This window comes from Filobasidium floriforme (genome assembly GCF_021052385.1).
Source record: "Filobasidium floriforme strain CBS 6241 chromosome Unknown HD553scaffold_18, whole genome shotgun sequence".
In the NCBI taxonomy this organism is placed as follows: Eukaryota; Fungi; Basidiomycota; class Tremellomycetes; order Filobasidiales; family Filobasidiaceae; genus Filobasidium; species Filobasidium floriforme.
The window spans coordinates 448048-466405 of NW_025763639.1; the positions used below are offsets into that span (position 1 = coordinate 448048).

General features: G+C 51.8%; 6 protein-coding genes across 6 annotated transcripts; 2 read left to right on the forward strand and 4 right to left on the reverse strand.

The window, feature by feature from the left end:
• Positions 1-454: 454 nt before the first annotated feature.
• Positions 455-4726, reverse strand: HD553DRAFT_298805 (uncharacterized protein). Its single transcript, XM_046178589.1, has 11 exons — positions 3604-4726; positions 2769-3534; positions 2648-2700; positions 2493-2584; positions 2405-2422; positions 2237-2334; positions 2088-2169; positions 1853-2018; positions 1269-1786; positions 889-1192; positions 455-828 (listed from the first exon to the last, which is right to left on the reverse strand). The coding sequence occupies exons 1-11, from the start codon at positions 4369-4371 to the stop codon at positions 748-750; spliced, it is 2946 nt and encodes a 981-aa protein (XP_046034736.1). The 5' UTR covers positions 4372-4726; the 3' UTR covers positions 455-747.
• Positions 4727-4737: 11 nt separating this feature from the next.
• Positions 4738-6865, forward strand: HD553DRAFT_315613 (uncharacterized protein). Its single transcript, XM_046180514.1, has 2 exons — positions 4738-5331; positions 5400-6865. The coding sequence occupies exons 1-2, from the start codon at positions 5080-5082 to the stop codon at positions 6519-6521; spliced, it is 1374 nt and encodes a 457-aa protein (XP_046034737.1). The 5' UTR covers positions 4738-5079; the 3' UTR covers positions 6522-6865.
• A 576-nt stretch (positions 6866-7441) lies between these two features.
• HD553DRAFT_315614 (uncharacterized protein) lies at positions 7442-9738 on the forward strand. Its single transcript, XM_046180515.1, has 2 exons — positions 7442-8229; positions 8317-9738. The coding sequence occupies exons 1-2, from the start codon at positions 7933-7935 to the stop codon at positions 9499-9501; spliced, it is 1482 nt and encodes a 493-aa protein (XP_046034738.1). The 5' UTR covers positions 7442-7932; the 3' UTR covers positions 9502-9738.
• HD553DRAFT_298806 (uncharacterized protein) lies at positions 9739-12551 on the reverse strand. Its single transcript, XM_046178590.1, has 12 exons — positions 11902-12551; positions 11635-11821; positions 11482-11554; positions 11383-11403; positions 11221-11302; positions 11112-11123; positions 10910-11035; positions 10813-10837; positions 10669-10751; positions 10546-10597; positions 10426-10459; positions 9739-10352 (listed from the first exon to the last, which is right to left on the reverse strand). Exons 1-12 carry the CDS (start codon positions 12124-12126, stop codon positions 9779-9781), a joined length of 1494 nt encoding a protein of 497 aa, XP_046034739.1. The 5' UTR covers positions 12127-12551; the 3' UTR covers positions 9739-9778.
• An 845-nt stretch (positions 12552-13396) lies between these two features.
• On the reverse strand, positions 13397-14292 carry HD553DRAFT_344205 (uncharacterized protein; the record flags this gene model as incomplete). The annotated part of the gene is made up of 2 exons (XM_046182961.1): positions 13397-14092; positions 14164-14292. 2 exons carry the CDS (start codon positions 14290-14292, stop codon positions 13397-13399), a joined length of 825 nt encoding a protein of 274 aa, XP_046034740.1.
• Positions 14293-14988: 696 nt separating this feature from the next.
• On the reverse strand, positions 14989-18322 carry HD553DRAFT_315620 (uncharacterized protein). Its single transcript, XM_046180516.1, has 17 exons — positions 18017-18322; positions 17718-17947; positions 17592-17652; positions 17498-17530; positions 17150-17419; positions 17033-17078; positions 16907-16933; positions 16828-16844; positions 16719-16767; positions 16620-16647; positions 16439-16547; positions 16131-16364; positions 16037-16053; positions 15793-15969; positions 15700-15728; positions 15523-15629; positions 14989-15465 (listed from the first exon to the last, which is right to left on the reverse strand). The coding sequence occupies exons 1-17, from the start codon at positions 18047-18049 to the stop codon at positions 15268-15270; spliced, it is 1665 nt and encodes a 554-aa protein (XP_046034741.1). The 5' UTR covers positions 18050-18322; the 3' UTR covers positions 14989-15267.
• Between the last annotated feature and the right edge of the window lie 36 nt (positions 18323-18358).

Sequence of the window (18358 nt, forward strand, 5' to 3'; positions counted from 1 at the left end):
TGCTATCCAGCTTCCTTCGGCTCAACTCTTCCAGGGTCTCTTGGAAAAGCATGTCCTCATCCGATATTGCGGAGGCATCTTGACTCGGCTGAAGACCAGGATCTACCGCAGTCTTGCCGTGTCGACCTGTAGAGCTACTGGGACCTGCAGCGGGTACCCTCTGGGATGGAAACGCCCCTGTTGCTGGACGTTCGGGAACAGCCAGAGCTTCTTTTAAAAGTCGGAACATGGTAAAGTTCGTGCGAACTGCTCGATCCGCAGCTGTTGTGAGCAAGACTATTTCAAGGTTGGTGCATGGTTCCTTCCTGTGCTATCACTACGACATGTGGACAGGAGAGCTTTATGCTGGGTCGCACATCGAGCATGCTTGGTCAATCCTGAGCAACGTCGACATGCATGACATGGTTTGCGAAGTCCATGACCCTAGGCCGACCTCCTGCGAACTGCATCGACCCTCCCCCGGCTTCCGGGCGGGGTCCCAGCTTCTCAGAACCCGAATGATCGTCGTCGTCATTTGGGTGAGAAACGGAAGCTAATTTACTCCCGTGCGTGCGATCGAGAGGCTCCGGCCCGTGTCACGCCATGCTAATTTCAAGATTCCCACCCAATCGTACATCGTGCGTAACAAAAAAGGTATGAAGAGAAAAGGTTGACGATATGATTGATTCGTGATGTAAAGCTTATGTTCCCTATCGAAATGTGTAATGTCCGTGATCCTTCATGTGTTGTCACTCCTCGACTCCCGGATCAACCTGTTGTTGATAGCTCCTGCAACCACCGACTTCTGATATCGTCTCTGTCTGCAATGAAAGTGTAATCTTTGTCCGCCTACAATAAGCCGGACAGGTCAGTCGTTGAGACTCGGTCGTGGTGTTCGTTCCTACATACCGTCTGGATTTGAAACGCTCGAGGTCCCTTGGCCACAACTTTGGTAATCGTCTTGGTCTTGCTAGGTGGGCTCCTCTCCCTAGCCGGGTTTTGCGAATCAGGCGAATCCGACGAAGCAGTATTTCGCACCACGAAACACTCGCTCTCGACCTTGATCCGACTCTTTACGGCGTCTTCCTTCACGCATATCAAGCGATGATGATTGGTCAGGACCAAAGTACGACGTTTAGGCAGGAAGATTCCCGCCCGAGTGAGAACGGGCGATTGATAGACAATCTGTTCGCCGTCCTCCAGATGCTGAGCCCTGTGATCGACATGGAAAGCCGGTGAGCTGCCTCTCATACACAAGTGGACTGCGTAGATTGATCTTTGAGGCTCACCATAGCTTCCGCCTCTCCTCCTGCTCCCACTGATGTGTGAGCTTGCGTGTCAAACCGCCTTCTTTCTCTGTCGGCCCCGAAACCGTAGATCGCGACTTGGCCCGTGCCGCCTCTTCGAACGTCTCTGTGCTTGAGAACGTGTTCCCACCGGCCTCGATCCATTTCCGCTGAGGCTCCCGAAGGTGTTCCGGACCAGAGACAAGATGGTCCGGGAAAGGCAGCTTGAGCTCGGCGGTGGGACTCGACCTCGATGTAGCCCTTTCAAAGCCCGGCCTAGAGCTGGTCAATCCCTGATCCGCTTCATCTGCGAGATCAATCTCGTTGCGCTCCTCGTCGCTCTCAGTTGTATCGAATGCATCGGTGAAGTCGAGTGCTTGTTGAACCATCTTGACTGGCGGGGCGATACCTGTCTTGATATCCGGTATGTGGTCGGTCCAGATGTTACTAAAGTTAATCGAGCTGAAGAAAGGGTCGTCCCGGATGGAGTCAACCGTCGGACGATCAGCAGGATCAAGCTTCTGTCTCGTGCAAGCGGCATGGTAAGTTTTCTGTAGCTGAAGAAGGTTTAGTCAGGGGATGCTCACAAGGATCCTCTCGATCAATGCCTTTGCAAGAGGATCGAATCGATCCGGAAATTCGTATTCGCATGCCAGGACCTTTTGGAAGGTGAGGTACTCTGTAGCGCCACGGAAAGGCGGTCTACCGGCTATCATCTGGAACAAGATGCAGCCAAATGCCCAGATATCCGATCTAACGATAATGTGGGGAAAATCAATAGAGCTCAACTGGTACCACTATTCTCGTTACTGTCGGACGTACTGTACACTAGCATGCTCATTTCGAAGCACTTCGGGAGATACATATTCAGCAGTCCCAACGAACGACCGTTTCTTGCCTTCCGCTGTAAGAAAGACCAACAGAAGTCAGCTTCGAGACACAACTTCTTGATTGGAGCACACCGTACGGACCTTCGGGCAGCTCGACCGGCTCAAGAGTGATAGGGTCAACCACTTTGGCGCTACCAAAATCTGTGATCTTGATCCGCCAGTCGTCATCAAGCAAGATGCTAAGCAATTGTACAAGCCATGATCAGCTCGGCCTGGAATCATGTGACGCGTAGCTGGAGGATCGCTTACTTCTCAGGTTTGAGATCGCTGTGAAAACAAAGTGGTACAGTGTAAGTCTTGTCTCCTCGTACAAAAATATTGTTTTCCGGAAGCTTACCGGTGAATAACTCCACGTTCATGCATGAAATCGATAGTATCGATGATCTGAGCCCCGTATCGCCTCGCCGAGTCGATATCAAAGGAGCCGTGCTGTACCAGATGCGGAATCAGCTCGCCATTCAAAAATCGGTAGTAAGAGCTGCTGAAGCTCACCTTGCGCACGAGATCGAGAAGTTCTCCATTGATAGCTAGGTCCAACACGAAGTCTGGCGCGGTCGACGAGATGGTTCAGCACTGTTTAAAGGTGATGCTCATACCGGTGTGCAAAACTTACAGAGACTGGTGTGGTCTTTGAAAGTGTAATGCAGTTTGATGACTCCCGGGTGACTAGCTCGTTTGCGTTTCCGCAGCACGGGTCTGCCGGAATCTGGCAACTCTGACGATCCCCGACCTGCTATGATAGTGCCCTCTGACGGACTGGTCGAGACTGTCGATGGCGACCAAGGCTGTCCACCGACATCTTTACCCGTCAGCTTAGGGGAAGGCGGGATAGCAAGCCGAGGCAAGTCGGGCTTGATTGTTCGCTGACGATCTTCCTTGTGTATCAGCTGTTCTTCCTGCTCCTCGACTGCTTGATCGTTCGAATTCGAAGGTGGCGAAGGCGTTTGCTCAAGGTTCATTGTAGGTGTCGTCGGGGTCCCGTAGCTCCTCCCGTAACTAGACCCCTGCACCGATCCTTGAAAGGTCGAGGTCCTCCTACCAGGCACATTCCATCCGCCTTCGTTGCTCTCTCGTCGTCTCCTGGGCTTACCAGGATCCGTCCCGGCTGCTAACAAGGTCCCCGAGATGCTGCCTCCAGCGCTACTGCTCGCAAGTGAATGTCCGCTTTCTCTCCTCCGATGACCCATACTTGCGGGGTTGCTCATGATGCTCATGGTCGATCCTCGATTGCCGTTCGATCGTACCTGAGGCCCAAGTCGGACCAGGGCATCCCGCTCGACCTTAGCGTACTTGGTCTTTTTCTGCTGAATAAGGTGAGCCTGATCAAGGATCTTGATCGCATAGGGTATGCTTGTGGCATTCTGACGGGCCAAGACGACCTAAAAACAAGTTCTTTGTCTTAGCAAGAGATTTCGTTGCCTGAAAAGGCGGCAGAATTTATAACTCACGGTACTATAGCTGCCCCGCCCGATCATCTCGCCAAAAGTGAAATCCTGCAACCCGACGACCTTCCTTACATCACCTCGCCCAGAACCTCCTCCCTGACTGGCGTTCGATCCAGCAACCAGCCCACCTCCTCCAGTAGCCGCCACCTTCGAGTTCATCCCCGCTCCGGGAGCTTGTCCAGAAGAACTCCTCGCTCGATGCTTCTTCGGCGTGATCGAAGTCGAGCTCATGATCGTCTCCATCGTGCCTAGCCTTCCTGACGAACTCTTGGTAGGAGACTCGGGCGAGTGATCGTCTTCCTCTGCTAAAGCCGATTCGCCAGCCATCATCTGTTGCCTGAGAGACGCCAAGTCGGGACCCGAAGCAGAGGGCCGGAGTTCTAGCGGCAAGAGGTGGATCGGAGCGGGATGGTGGTACTGTTGTGCCGTACCATAACGAGGACTTCCGAACGTGTCTCTCGGATGGTTGAAAGAGTACTTGTCAGGCCTAGGTGTTACTGGACTTCTGGATTCTTCCCTTTCGTTCCTATCCCTAGCTCGAGCGTTCGAGTTTCTCCTGATCTCCCGTTCTTGTCGCTCAATGTCATCTTGAGGAGGTAGCTGCGCATCGTTCGTCGCCGCCGTCCGCGTCTGGATCGGTGGGGGACGTATAGGAGCAGCCTCGAGAGACGACGTCGACGAAGTGGTATGACTAGAGGACTGGGAGATGTTCCTATGAGGTGGAGATGGAGGTCGCTCGCGGACGGTGCGGATGGGCTCTCTGTAGGGCATCAGAGCAAAGGGAAGCCGAAGCGACCCTTTGTAGACCTCAGTCGAAGGCTCGCAGTGAGCCGTGACGACTACGGAACGTAGCTAGGCTAGCTGCGAGATGACTCTGGATGTGCTCTGTAGTACATCTCAGGGACCAGTGATGTCTGGCTGGCAAGAAGCGATGAGGATTCTTCTCGAGATGGGATCTTCCCTAACCCGGTGCGGAAAGCGGGTCAGGTGCTTGCGACGGGCTCGACCGAGCGAGCGATCGAGCGAAACTCGAAGCGCGTCCTCGACTCTGGAAGCTACCAAGCTACCAATTAATGATGCCGATTGACTGATTTTTTTCACTCGTTCCAATAAATCAGAAGGGTCTACACTTCAGTAGTCTGATACTCACCTAGCCAATGAAAGACAAAGACCTCCGATCCTGCTATGTGCGGTGAGAATATAGACATAGCGGCGCAGAATCCCGAAAATCTGGGTCTCTTCCTGGACCTCGGCGTAATCCGAGCGCGCATGGAAGTACACCTGCTCAGCTTCTCAATTGATCCATTATTGCTCGCTCGGTTGATCGATTGATCAGTTGGTCGAAATTTCCTCGCAGACTTGGAAAGACCCTCGATGGGCGGTGAAATCTAGTCCACGAGTTCTGCACCTATTGAGCTCTTACACATAGCTTACGAGGCGATCACCAACCACGCCCGCGGCAGATCAGACCTCGTGATTATGGAAACTCCGGTCGGGAATGCAGCATTGACCGCTGCCGAGCTGGTCTATGCCAACGACCTGCTTGTCGACAATATTTACGCATATTTGGCCGATGAGCCACCCATCATGAATTTCACAGAGTGGGGTCAGTATGCAGTGCGATCATGTGCTATCCTGCATAAAGCTGGTTACGCCAGGGCCGCCAAACACTTTTACAAAGAAGTTCCAGAGAGGATGATACGGAGGATGATTAAAGCCAATCATGACCCTGTGAGACTAAACAATGTTCAGCGCCTATTGACTTGCGTGGCTGATCCTATCTCGAACCTATCGTGCAGCAACGTATACGATACCTTTTCGATTCGGTCAAGCAGCTGAGCGTCCGAGAAGCCGATATCGACACGAATCCGGACGGCGAGTGGGAAGTTGGCAGCACTTGCTGGCTTTCCCGGCTCAAGAATGTGGAACGCGTCTGCCTCTACGATGCTTGGGAGTCTGGACGTCATGACAATCCTCATCTTGGTCCGCCCATCATGATAGTGCACGAGACCCATGTTATAGCAGGACGTAGGCTGGAGCTAGCCGCGCTTCGTCGCTGGTCATATCGCTTGCACCCTCGGACAGCGATGACCGGTCTACTGCCGACAATAGCCGACTCCGAGGGTCTTTCATCCGTCGCGATAGAGATTAGCGAGTCTGCCGATTGGCGAGCGATCCCATACGACAGTAGCCTGAGTGATGAGGAAGATCTTGATGAGATTTGCGTTCAGGCTGGAAATGCGTCCGCATATGAGTGGCGAGGCGCTGGCGAGTTGATGCTGATCGCGGCGGTCAACAAGGTCAGGCTCGAAGGTGGAGACTCCTCGCTGTTCGCTAACTTAAAGCGAGTCGACATTTCCGGGTCACACGGCCTTACCCTTGATGATCTGACACGGCTTCTGGCAATCAGTCCCAACCTGAAGCAGCTTCGAACAGCAATTCACCGCGCTCCTGAGTCTCAGATCTTCGAAACCTGGTTATCAGCTTACGCGGACCAATTGCAAGAGGTCAACCTGCAGAATGCCGATCTAGCCTGGCTTCCCCGCCTCATCAACTGTCGCGTTGTCGAACTACGTATCAGCGACAAGAAGATCAATCTCCGCGATGAGAGTTCCGTCGTCTCGGCGACAACAAAAATCAGTATCACCAGCCGTATTCGTCACCTCAAGATCCGTATTGGCAAGCCCCCGCTCGATGTCAACCCGATAACGTTCGCGGAGTTCTTGATCTCTTGCTCTTCGAAAGACACTACGTTCATGTTCCACGTCTGTAGCGACGCCCCAGCAGCAATTCGCTGGCAGTCCGAAGTGAGATCCGCCTTTGCCGCTTTCACGGGACGAGTCCACCTCGTTTCCGACGGTTGGATGGATTCTCTGGATTGCGATCATTCCGATACCACCGATTCGGAAGCGGAGATGTAGGCGACCCTCCATACCGGAAGGTCTCGTTCACATACGACACTCCCCGATGGGTTTCCAGTCAAACGTTCGATCAATGGAGTACGTATTTGGTCGGATATTGAGAACGGCTCGCCAGTGCGGCGAAGCCAATTGACAAAGATCGCTACGCACTGCGATTCTGGTCCGATCAAACCGGTGTTGGAAACGCAGAGTCAACAACCTTGAACGCAAATTGCCTATCTCGATCGTAGAAAACTTGGAGATTATCGATGGGGCTTTAGGGCAATATGACACCTGGTCGCGAATTCCGGCAAGATGGTGTTGGATGTATGTATGCCTCATATATGAAGAATTGAGTTGAGCCATGAGTTCACCATTCGGGAGCTGGGATCAGCCTGCCTTGATGCGGGGCAAATCAGGCGATGCAGGTTCACCAAGCGGTCGAGCGAAACTCGAAGCGCGTCAGCCGTCGGCTACGATATCGTGATTTCGGATGAAACGCGAGCAGATTTCTCCGACTTCTTTCGGATAGTACGGATCAGAATTCAGATGGTTAGAAATTAGACATCCACAATCCCTGAGGCCTTCCAATGGCAATTGCTAGGAAAGCAGCTGTGTTGATTAGCTGCGTAAATGCTTGAAGGTGGCTTGCAATATGTGAGCCGGATCTATAGTTACGAACGCTTGGACAATTCGATGAAGCGATTCAACCATGACTGGGTCAATAGATCAACCTGGCTAGAGCTGTTGCAGAGGGGAAACTTTGGGCTGTTGATGAACGAATGCCAGATTCCAAACTAGAGATACAGCGCGACCCGCCTCGCGATCAGTCATAATCTGACCTGAGACCTTTCGCTTACGGGTCAACCATGTGTCGATTGATGATGATGATGATGATCAGCGATCAGCGATCTGAGAAAGGACCTCATTCATATGGCTGCGGTGTCCCTGCAGATCGCAACCCCACATTGCCTTGATGCATGGAGTCAAGCACAGCAAGCGTACGCATGGATGTGCATGGGAAGCTCACTAGGACCTGGGATGCTCGGTATGGAATCAAGAACTGTAGAGATCGATCAGGCCCGGTCGAAACGCAGGATCGATCAACAGATCAGCATCGACATCAAAAGCACCAATCATCAAACAAAAGCCCTTTGTTCTACTGGCTACTCGCACTCGCTACCCACCGCGAAGCGCAAACAAAAGCGCTGTGTCACGTATGAGTACAGTACGACTCGTTTTCCGATATGAAGGAGGAGTCCCTTTGTTGCTTTGTTGAACCGTTGATTCGCTTTCGACACTGGCACACCGGTCGACAGTCCCTATCAAATACAAGCCGTACACATACTCTCCTGACTACGAGCTATTGTTCGACTCAGCCGACTCAGCCTAGCATCGTTACGACATACCGGACCTCTGTTCCCCCAGCTCTATGCCAGATCATGTCGTCAACCTGCCCCAAGCAGGGCAGACCTTGACCACTGCTGCCGAGCAGGTCTACGCCATCCCCGAGCTCATGGACATAATATATGCACTTGTCGAAAAGCAAGGTCAGGGTTCGCATGGGGACCTCTTCTGGCACGACGATCAGGCACGGCAGGAAGTTCTTCAAGCACTTATGTGTCTAGCTCTATCGCATAAAGCTGGTTACCGTCGGGTGGCCAAGTTCCTGTATCGCCAAATCAGCCTATCGGCGGTACTGAAAATGATCAAATCGGAACATGATCCCGTTAGTCGAGTAACTTCGCGTTAAACATATCTGAACCACAGGTTGTGGTGTGGATGTCGAAGCTGACGTATTGTAATCCTCTCACAGGAACGCCTCGAGACCGCCTTCGCCGCGATCAAGAAACTATACTTGCGGGAAGCGGATTTCAAACGGAACTCGAACAGCCAGTGGAATATCGGAGATAGCTGTCATCTGGCCCGGCTCAAGAACCTACAATCTATTCACTGGCTCCCTTGCTGGGAAGTGGATATGATCGAGCGCTTTGGTCCCCAAGTTATGCAAGTGGAAGAAACGCACATCATAGGAGGACGTCAACTTCTCGTGCACGGCTTGCTCCGCTTGTCGGATGCACGTCCATGGGAAACGTCCATCCTGCCGATTGCTGATTCCGAGGGTACACTTTGGAGTACCACTTGCCATGGCGATTACTTTGACCTTGATGATATGAACGATTTCGCACCGGAAGGCGCCGAACTGAACATGGTTTCGCTATTCCGCTCGGTTCCGACCTCAAGCAGATATGCCAACCATGACATCAGCGAGGTATTGCTCGTCCGAGAGGCCAATCGAATATTGAACGGCGGGAAGGGTGGCTCGCTGTTTGCACAAATCAAGGAGCTCGATTTCGCTTTCGATCTGGCCAAACAGGGTTTCGTCCCCGACGATCTGGCGAAGATCCTATCGCTCTGCCCGAACCTGGAAAAGCTTGAGGTCAAGCTCATCCCGGGCGAAGATCAGCGAAATCTTGAGCGGAGGTTGACCGATCTCACACCCAAGTTGCGGTGGATCTTTCTCGACGCTGTCGAGCTGACTTGCCTGCCTCAATTGACGCATTGTGAATACGTCGAGCTGGCCATCAGCGGTGATCCACGCCCAAGCCTACCACCCGATGATAGATCTAGCTTCAAGACCCGCCGGCAGAAGAGTGTTGGCCAGATTGAGACGCTTATCATCGATTTCGACGTCCCTCCACTTTACATCGATCCAGCTCAGCTTGCCAACTTTACGGTGTCATGGGCATCGAAAGACGCAGAGATCACTGTCCAGGCTGTGCATGTGTACGTTGACGAGGATACGCCTGCCTCAAAATGGATACGCAAAGTAAACTCGGCGATCGCAGTCCTGCAGAAGCGATCTCCCCGAGTCCCGTCGGATGGTTCTTCACCTATCAGCGCCGTCGTGGATCAACAAGCTTCAGGCAGTCCGATCAGCCCGAACCGGGAGGTCCTATACGCCCAGGATTCGTCACTGGAATATCGTCAAACCCTGTAATTGAGCGTTCCCTCTGGAGGAAACTTTCGATCCCGCCAGCAAGGAACCTCTCGATCGTTGCCATCTTCCTGGCTATCGAGCGCATATAGTAGCAACAACATATGGAGATCGACAGTCGTTCAAGTCACAGCCTGTGCCGCGATTCAACCAGAAGCTTTTTCAACATCTACGCGGCATTGTATGACCTATCGATACAGTCGAAGCAAATCCCAGTACATGCTATCCTGTCTATACTTCATGTGCTAATATCGAATTGTCCATAAGCTTAATCGCCTTCTCAAATCAACCCAACAGCGCCAACTGCCAGCAGCAGCGCGGGAAAGACGATGGCCTGCATCGTAAGAGTGTTCCGCTCGGCAGAATTCTGCGGGGCCACAGAAGGCGATGGGACAGAGTCTGTACCCGTCGCACTGCCCATGTTCAGACCGGTCGAAGCCGCCGTGCTGGCGGTAGTTGTCGTAGAAGCATTGTTGTCAACGGCTGCCAAAGCGCTCCAATTAAAGTTGGGTCCGTAAGGATATTCGTCCAGCTCCGGCATCTGCATTACTCCAAAGCACGTAAGTCCACCTGCCGTGCCCTCGACGAAATCGTTCATGTTGTCTATCGTGATGTTTGTCGAATTTGTCGTTATGTCCGATATCAAGAACGGAGTTGGTTCGTGCGGCTTGTCGGCTCCTGTCGTGCAGTTCACTGCGTAGGAACCAGCAAAAGTGGTATTGCCGTACAGAGTGTTGTTGATTAGGGCGAAATTGCGGGCTCCGGCGATGGCTACAGCGAAGACCATGGCGCCAGAATAGACATTGCCAACAACGGTTGCAGGACCACTAGACGTATTGGTGCCATATCGCTCACTATAGGCAGGACCTCGAAATTAGCCGGGAGTCTTGTTTTAACCCGTAGCCAAATGTTTTATAGACGACTCACTCTCCCCACCACGTTTGGGGGGAAATTGCCATACCTTCGAAGCGATGAAGAACATAAGCGAAATGAACGGATACGAGGACGTATTTCAGTGAGCAGTGTAGGTCACTGTAGATGACTTACCCAGCTTGATGACGGCCGGCTGATCGGCCACTCCCAAGCTACTGTTGCCGTACTAAAAAGCAAAGTGGGCGTGTGTAAGATTCTATAGCACACCGCAAATGTGGTTTCATCACTTTGACGTACTTCGTCGGCAAACCCGCCGTAAATCCTGTTATTTTCAACTAGCAGGTTCGAAAAGTTTCCTTGCCACGGGTCAAAGTCAACCACTGGACAGGAGACACAGTCAGCAGCTGATCATCGCATCAGTTTGACATTCGATAGACGTACTGTTGATTCCTCCCAGCATGACCCTCTGCAGTCCGGATGCAATCGTATCAATAAACACCGCTCGCCTATCTCCAACCCGTGTCGTAGTTTTACTCACATCGGTCGCCGAGATGGTATTGTTACGGATCGTACTTCCCGGAGAACCGAAGATGACGATCCCAGCGTCCGTAGCGTCCTTGATGTCGTTGTTCTCGACCAGCGAGTTGGCGCATGAGAGGGATACCTTTCGTTCGATGGTTCAAGTCAGTTTCAGCTAGCCCCCTTCGAGACCTAAGCCTCCAACAAGATCTCTGACTCACGCCGTCCGCCCACTATCAACATCAAGTCACGCGTGCAAAATACCAGTAAGGGGTGAGACTTTTGACCGTATCATGTGATTAGACTTAGAGACGTGAAAATCACACGCACATATTGGAAATAGTCAGACCCGCAGGGACCGATGTCATTCCCTCGAATTGTCGCGTTCGAGCAAGCGAATGGGCCTTCAGCACTAAAGAGAGACAAGACAGAAAGATCGTCTAATGATCAGCCGTGGATCGCCTTTGCGACCTCATAAACCCCTTGTCTTACATGTGCAAGCAAGACCAGCCCCTGATCAACATACAGAGTCAATGTTGGGTTCAGCTTTATTGGACTCGGCATCTCGTCACTTCTTTCCAACCGACTGACCTTGGGTTGAAGGATCTGACATTCTCGACAATCTGTCCCTGGTTCGCCCCGCCGATCTCGATGTTGCCTCCACCTATTCGTCAAACGAAGCAAGGGAAGGCGGGGTCTCAGCTAATAATCGACGAACTGCTGGCAGGACTCGAGATTACTGACCAGGCAAAGGTGCCATATTCTCCAGATCCCTATCACCGTCGATCATTATGTTTTTGATCCTGATAAAGTCACAGTTCTCACAGTCTCCGAGAACAGCGGTAGTGTGATTGACCTGGGGAGTTTTGGGTCCGGAAACTACTAGCATAGCTCTTGTGGAATCGGTCGGGTAGCCTTCCGTGCTGATTTCCTATAGGTGGATAGACCAAACAATGCGCTTGGCTTAAGTTTCGCTTTATATGGCATGAAGTACCAATCCGTGCAACTCACCTGGCTGGTGTTGGTAAAGTTCAAAGACTGGGTAATCGAATACACCTGGCCTGCACATAGGCTCAGAGTATATCCCTCGCCTCCTTCCGTCAAGAGCTTCTGCAGACCGGCGGTATCCGTCGAGTTGTCCACGCATGCTGATCGGACGATCGTAGCCGCCAGTATGCTACATAGGATTGAATAGATAGACCATGAAGACGGGGTTCGTGGGACCGAGTTGAGCATATTGAATGATATTCTCCGGACGAGGTTTCTTGGTCGATTCTATGTGGCCGATGCAGAGGCTGTGTTGATGATGTGTTCCGATGAGGTGTTCCGTTCCAGCTACGCGTATCACCACCAATTCTAGATTCAGGTAGACGACCAGGCGGAGATCTCTATCGAGGAACAGTCGAGCTGGATGTATGACAAGAGGCTTCCAGGATTGATATTGACGGCAGAGAAGAGAAAGCGGCGGTCATGCCGATCCCGCAGTCTTTGTGGAATTTGTTATGAATAAAATGTCGTGTTTTATTTTTGTTGTCTTTTCCTCGCGCGCTAAAAAAGAGGGGAATGCACGATAATTCCCACAATTATTGTGCTGCAAGCTATTTGATGTATCATGGCGCATGGCCAGCAGCAGCCATAGTATCTTAGCAGAGGCCAGCGGCTACACATCGTTGACTGACTTGTGAACCCCTACCTAGTATCATGTATTCATTGCAGGTATGCATCTTCGGTGGCTGAGCGAGTTGCAGATCGCTCGCGGGTCAGCTTACGTCAGCAACAGCAAACGGTGGCTTTTGGATTGATTCTCGCATTCTCGAGAGCCTCGTGAGATGTTTCATGTCTTTCATGTCGCATGAGCTCTTGTCACTGCGACACATCAGCTGTCAGGGCAACGGATCTGCCCGGCCGTCCACAAATATGACGCAAGAGCCAACGCCAAGTGCCCTGGCCATTGAACAGCCTACTGAACAGAACGCCTTGTCTATCAGTCCAGAACCTCAAGCGGCTCATTCCAATCTCGGCAAGGAAGTATCTGCGACGTCGGCGGCATCGACCTTTGAAGAGGCGAGACAGCTCTGAGCAACATTAACTCAGATATGTGAGAGCACTTTTCGTACCGTGACGATGTCTGCGCGTGTCCAAAATGCTTGCAAACTTCGAGGACGTAATGTCGCCACCCCTCCTAACCCCCCGACCGTTGCCACCCCTCCGACCTCCAAGACAAATTCTTCCATCGACCCTCCTTGTACGAATCGGTGAGGGAAATTTTCAATCCTAAAAGTGAATCGTGGTCACAGCAAGTGGTCACGAAGAGGGTCATAGCGAAGAATGATCGGTACAGCGCGGGAGATGGGGAATGAAAGAGGAATCGTAAATATCTCGAAGCAGCTATAACAGGCGCGGCGGCTTTCTGTACAAGCGTTCTCATGCTCTATCAGAATCGTATCCCGTATTGTCCTAGCAAGCCAAGTCCTTCCCCGCGATCAACGTCGATGCGGTTCGGCTATCAGCGGGAAGGTGGGCTACCTTTGCCTCGACTGCCAGCGCTAGATACCGGCGATACATCATCGTATGTGTTGATCGCTCCCGAATACTCATGAGCTCCAGATTCCAGTGAATATCCGGAAGGTCCTGGGAGAATGCTATGCATGTCTTGAGTACCTTGAGATGCTGTCTTGGGGATTTCAATCGTGAGACCTGATCCCCCCAAAGTACTCTGGATATGCGAGCCGGGAGCGGAACCTGCTCGCCAGGCCTCCGCACTAGCAAATGTGGTCGGGGATGCTCTTCCGTCAGCAACGGACTCCTCCACGGTCGGGGCTAGTACAGACTCAGATCTACTCGTATGGTCGTCAACATAGATCGTCAGGACGGGGATCTTGTGATCTCGTGAATCGGAGGTGGATTCCTCAGGTTCCGGGTCAACAAACTCGAAGTGGAAGCTGAGATCGTAGTCGTAAAACGCTCTGGCGTTTGTATTGACTGTGACCGGGTAGACCTGACCCGGCTCGGTTCTGAGCAGAAGGGACCAGGACGACTGCAACCTTTCTTTCCATTTCTGCTCGACCTTCTTGCGTTCAGAATCTGCAGTCCCTCCGTCCAGGCTGAGCCATTGGAGCGTTTTCAAGGTGGAACACTTGACTTGTGACCTCGTACAGGGCGGTTTCACACTCTGGAATCTCATGACCCAAGTACCTTTGCGCTAAGTGGGCAACAAAATACCATGGAATCAGACCGGTGATAGTACGAGAACCATCGCCTGCAGAAACTCACAATCTTTTGCCCTAAGATCACACTGTATCCCGAATGTTTGGATAACAAGACTCCCAATCTTTCGAAGGGGTTGTCTTCGAAACTGGGGGCGTTTTGCGCGTCTGCGATACGTTTCATGAGTCTGTTCATGGTTTCTGAGATGCGCAAGTTGGTAGAACGTGGGGGATTGTGGTTGCTGATGCAATGGTTGTTGCTGGTTCGACGATCCCGTTTCATCATACGATGGTAGCATTCAACTTTCGTCTAATATTTATACATGTTTGCCTGACAGTAAATCGATAGACTACAGCGGAGTTGCACCATACTTTGCGTAAACTCAGATCAAAGGAAGCGCTTCATCGCTCCTTTGCAGTGACTGCAAAGCCATACAATCATAGCTACGTCCCCTTGTCATCCTTTCAATCTGCATGGCGTGAGTCGGACCGGTTGCTCAGTCGGCCTGAGGGTTCGCTTGTCGCTGAACGGATCGCCACATTCCTCCGTTGTCATGAAAGAGTCCCTGATCACCTCCATTATAGAATTTGTGGCTGTGTGAAACAGCAGTAAGAGCGCTGGACCCGGCAATCGCCAGAACTTCGCGTTGACTCGGATCTACCATCTACGAGCTACGTGAGTGAACTGAATCCTCAGTGCGTCCGAGTCCATGCTCGCTCATACATCGCCATAAGGCTTGAATATATTATATTTACAGACAAGCGCGTCGCTGCCACCACATCTGGAGTGAAGCAGCCGAAGACGATGGCCTTGATAACATGTCGACCGGCACGAGACTGCTGAGCAGTGGAGACAATCGTCTTGTCAGAAAGGTCTCGGCCAACTCTGATATCACTAGAATAGTCATAGCATTAAGCACTATTGTTGTCCATGAATACAACTTGTCTCTATAGCTACAACGATATCATTTGCCTTTCCGGCCCGCTCTTGCTCGATACAATTCGGCGCCAAGAACCTGACGGGCGCAGCGGGGTGAGAATGATCGACCCGAAGCGTCTGTGTGATGAATATTAGGGAAGGATCAGGAGCTAGCGGAAGTGTAGCCCGAATGTAATTATGAAAGGCGATTCGCCAGGTCGTTCCATCTATCCTTATCCCGAATCGGGTAATTTACCGCCACACGAAGTACCAGGAATCCGAGTCATCTAGGACGAGAGATCGACCAGCGGTGTACCCTGCCTCTGTGCCCCGGTAGAACGTGCAGATATCCCTCTCTTTCGACTGCCATCGGCATCTTCCCTTCGCATTCAGCATGCACAGAGAGTACCCAGAGACTGCATGATGTGCTGGACAAGACCTCGCCGCGACCTGTATCGGAGCCATCAGCTGCCGCTCCTCTTGACCGGGTCTCCTGGTTACACTCACTTCGAATACCCTCTCGTGTAGATGCAAGGGTATACGAGTCTTCAGCTGGACGTCTTCCCGTGCGGCGAGTGATGCAAGCTGTCCCTGGGTCATCATATCATTCAAAGCTAAAATAGTATCCACACAAATTTAGCGTGGTTACGCTAGATAGCGAGGCATGGCCTCGAATGAACTCACCATCATTCCCCGCCCCATTGGAACCGGATCTATACAAATTGGGATAAACTTTATATTCGTCGAATGCCTATCTCTGCGCTCCCTGTTACGTACCTCGTCTCCCTCCATCGTGAACACGTTTGTGTCAGCTCGATGTACCGCGCTCCCATCGCTACGCCTCGTTCGAGCTGCCATGGATCTATCTTGAACCGGTAGATCGAGGTAGATGGGTCTGAGTTTAAGGGAGCTATCAAGCACTGAGGCGGCATCCGGAAATTGCGATTAGGTCCACTGTTAAGCAGAATAGTCATCAACGATTAGCGGATAAACGCCAAGGAGAAAAGAGGGATCCGCTCACAAGGGTCCATCGGCCATCTAAAGGTTCATCAGACATACCCCTTTCAGCATGCTTGTCGTGTTATGGTTGGAGTTGACACGGGAGAGTTTCTCACCTGACAGTCGGGCGATATAAAACTCCAAAAACAGGATCGGTCTCCCTTGTTGCCCCATCGTCCCCGGAAGTTCAACCAGCCCAGCTTTCCCCTGGGATCATGACGACGTCGTATATGTGGATACCCTCCTCTGGCTGTCGTGTTCAGCCATTGTATTGGGACCAGATCGTTCTTGCTATCCCATATCGCCCCCCGGTCATCGGTCACGTCAACCAACTTGACAATGTTGAACGCCTGATTGATAAAAATATCGAAGTGAGAACATGTTCGGCCAGAGATCAGGTGAGCAGGTAGGGGGCATTACGTACATTTATATAGAGATGCTCTCCTGCAGTGGGCCAAAGTCCATGACTACCTAGAGCGCTAAAGGCGACAGGCCGTCCATCGTACTTGGGTACGTCTGCCCATCGCAGCGTTCTAGATGTTACAAGTAACCAAGAAAGGTCAGCTTGCTGCTAACATCGATCGGCTCATCACTAATACTCTCACCCTGTCGTCGACAAGTCACGGTGCACCACTATCACATCGCAGAAAGCTCCCGTCAGCGAATGAATTGCAGCGCGGCCGAAAAACGATGCAGATACTGACTGTAATCGGCCGAAACCGCTTGACCGTGTCGAGTTCGCACTTTCATGTGCTGTTCACAGTAGTATTAGCACGCGAATATGGATGAGCAAGCATTTCCGGGGCCATTCACCTCCCAATCAGACACATCTAGAGCGGTCCTTGGTATCAGTGCTATCTCGAAGATCGATCAACTGGTGATCACAACTCACGATTGCCCAGGATACCCAGCGGAGGAACTAAAGGATGGAAGTAACATGGGTCAGTACCAACACCGTGCTAGTCCCGGTACCGTGGGACCGAAAGACCAAAGGTGAGTTTAAGGTGGCGTGATTTACCATTCTTTCCTAAATTATACGGGTAGTGCGTCCAATAGATCAAATCCTGCCAGAAGCGATATTGCACTGTCAACCGCTGATTATGATATCAAGCCGCCGTGTCGCATCGGTACCTACGATGTAGTCATCCTCCTGGGCCACGTGAAAGGCATATACGGGCGCTCGGACTGTCGGCCTGATCAGAGTCCCATCGATCCCCTCGGCGCTCATCCTCCGTAACAATCTCTTCTCTGCGGTCTCTCCTCCAGGCCCGTACAAAAAGGCGGATTCGTTCGAGTGCAAACGAGGTTGAGGGTTCATCTCAACGGATACGGAAAGCCACATGTCCCACTGCTTTTCAAGCGGTAGCGTGGCCAAGTCGTAGCTGCTGAGGGGACTGTCGGGGAGCTGTTCGATACGATGTCAGACTGGGGTTAGCTACTGTCTCACCTAGGCCCATGTGTAAGTATGAATCCAATGACCGACCGTAGCATTGTGTAGTCCTTTACTATCGAGTATCTAATAAGCCTAGCGCAGATCAGCTTCGCATACTCTAGCCAAACCAAACAGCGATACTTGCTTGGTAACCCGACTTGTCCAGCATGTATTCTACCGAGCTAGGAAAGTACTCTTCCTCTGAGCTGTTTGAGTCGTTCGTACCTGGATCAGCGGAGTCGCCAGATGCAAAAGCCTTAATATCACTCACTGAAGATATATCACTGGCGCATATTTCCTCAATAATGCCTCGATCTCGGGTGTGACCCCGTCATTATGACCGTAGTCGATATCGGGATCGTAGATCGTTTTGTTGACAGGCAATTCCAACACTGGGGGTTCTAAGGGCCAATTGAAGCCAAAGCGAGCTGCCGCCGGTCGCACAGCTGTTGCGAACAAGAGGAAAAACAACGATGTGCGTAAAGCGCCTTTGCTATAGCTCTGGGTCGAGAACGTAGTTCAGATCATGAGCGAAACCTGGTCTGTAGGGCTTAGGTAACCCCTACAAACCTTTGAACTCATGTCATTCTCTATCCTTGCCATGGTTGTCTGATGGAAGGGCGATATCAAAGTCCAGAGGACGGGCTTTTGGTAACTCTCGAATTCGAGCCTTCGTGGCTGCGCTTATCTATTGCGATGTCCGAACAAGAGGAGCCTAAAGCACCTATCTAGATTCGACGATTCGCTCGAGCTTTGCGCTGCGGGATAATCTATGTCTCGATATCAGAAGGCGACTGGACATGAGTCAGGTTGTCTATCTGGCTAGGTATCTATCTTCAAAGGTATGGAACGATATGCCAGTCGATGTCGTCGAAGGGACCTTCGTAGTCCTAATCGGACCGCTTGCTTTGT

Excerpts from the sequence above, each read along its gene's own strand:
- HD553DRAFT_315614 (XM_046180515.1), top strand. The coding sequence starts at position 7,933 with ATGCCAGATCATGTCGTCAACCTGCCCCAAGCAGGGCAGACCTTGACC. Across the intron at positions 8,230-8,316 it reads TCAAATCGGAACATGATCCC|GAACGCCTCGAGACCGCCTT; the intron begins GTTAGTCGAGTA and ends ATCCTCTCACAG.
- HD553DRAFT_298805 (XM_046178589.1), bottom strand. The coding sequence starts at position 4,371 with ATGCCCTACAGAGAGCCCATCCGCACCGTCCGCGAGCGACCTCCATCT. Across the intron at positions 2,170-2,236 it reads GCCGGTCGAGCTGCCCGAAG|CGGAAGGCAAGAAACGGTCG; the intron begins GTCCGTACGGTG and ends TCTTTCTTACAG. Across the intron at positions 1,193-1,268 it reads GAGGAGAGGCGGAAGCTATG|GGCTCAGCATCTGGAGGACG; the intron begins GTGAGCCTCAAA and ends TGTCGATCACAG.
- HD553DRAFT_298806 (XM_046178590.1), bottom strand. The coding sequence starts at position 12,126 with ATGCTCAACTCGGTCCCACGAACCCCGTCTTCATGGTCTATCTATTCA. Across the intron at positions 11,822-11,901 it reads ACTTTACCAACACCAGCCAG|GAAATCAGCACGGAAGGCTA; the intron begins GTGAGTTGCACG and ends ATCCACCTATAG. Across the intron at positions 10,752-10,812 it reads CATGCTGGGAGGAATCAACA|TGGTTGACTTTGACCCGTGG; the intron begins GTACGTCTATCG and ends TCTCCTGTCCAG.
- HD553DRAFT_315620 (XM_046180516.1), bottom strand. The coding sequence starts at position 18,049 with ATGGCAAGGATAGAGAATGACATGAGTTCAAAG. Across the intron at positions 17,079-17,149 it reads CCCAGGAGGATGACTACATC|GATTTGATCTATTGGACGCA; the intron begins GTAGGTACCGAT and ends CGCTTCTGGCAG. Across the intron at positions 15,466-15,522 it reads TACACGAGAGGGTATTCGAA|GTCGCGGCGAGGTCTTGTCC; the intron begins GTGAGTGTAACC and ends GCTCCGATACAG.
- HD553DRAFT_315613 (XM_046180514.1), top strand. The coding sequence starts at position 5,080 with ATGGAAACTCCGGTCGGGAATGCAGCATTGACCGCTGCCGAGCTGGTC. Across the intron at positions 5,332-5,399 it reads TTAAAGCCAATCATGACCCT|CAACGTATACGATACCTTTT; the intron begins GTGAGACTAAAC and ends CCTATCGTGCAG.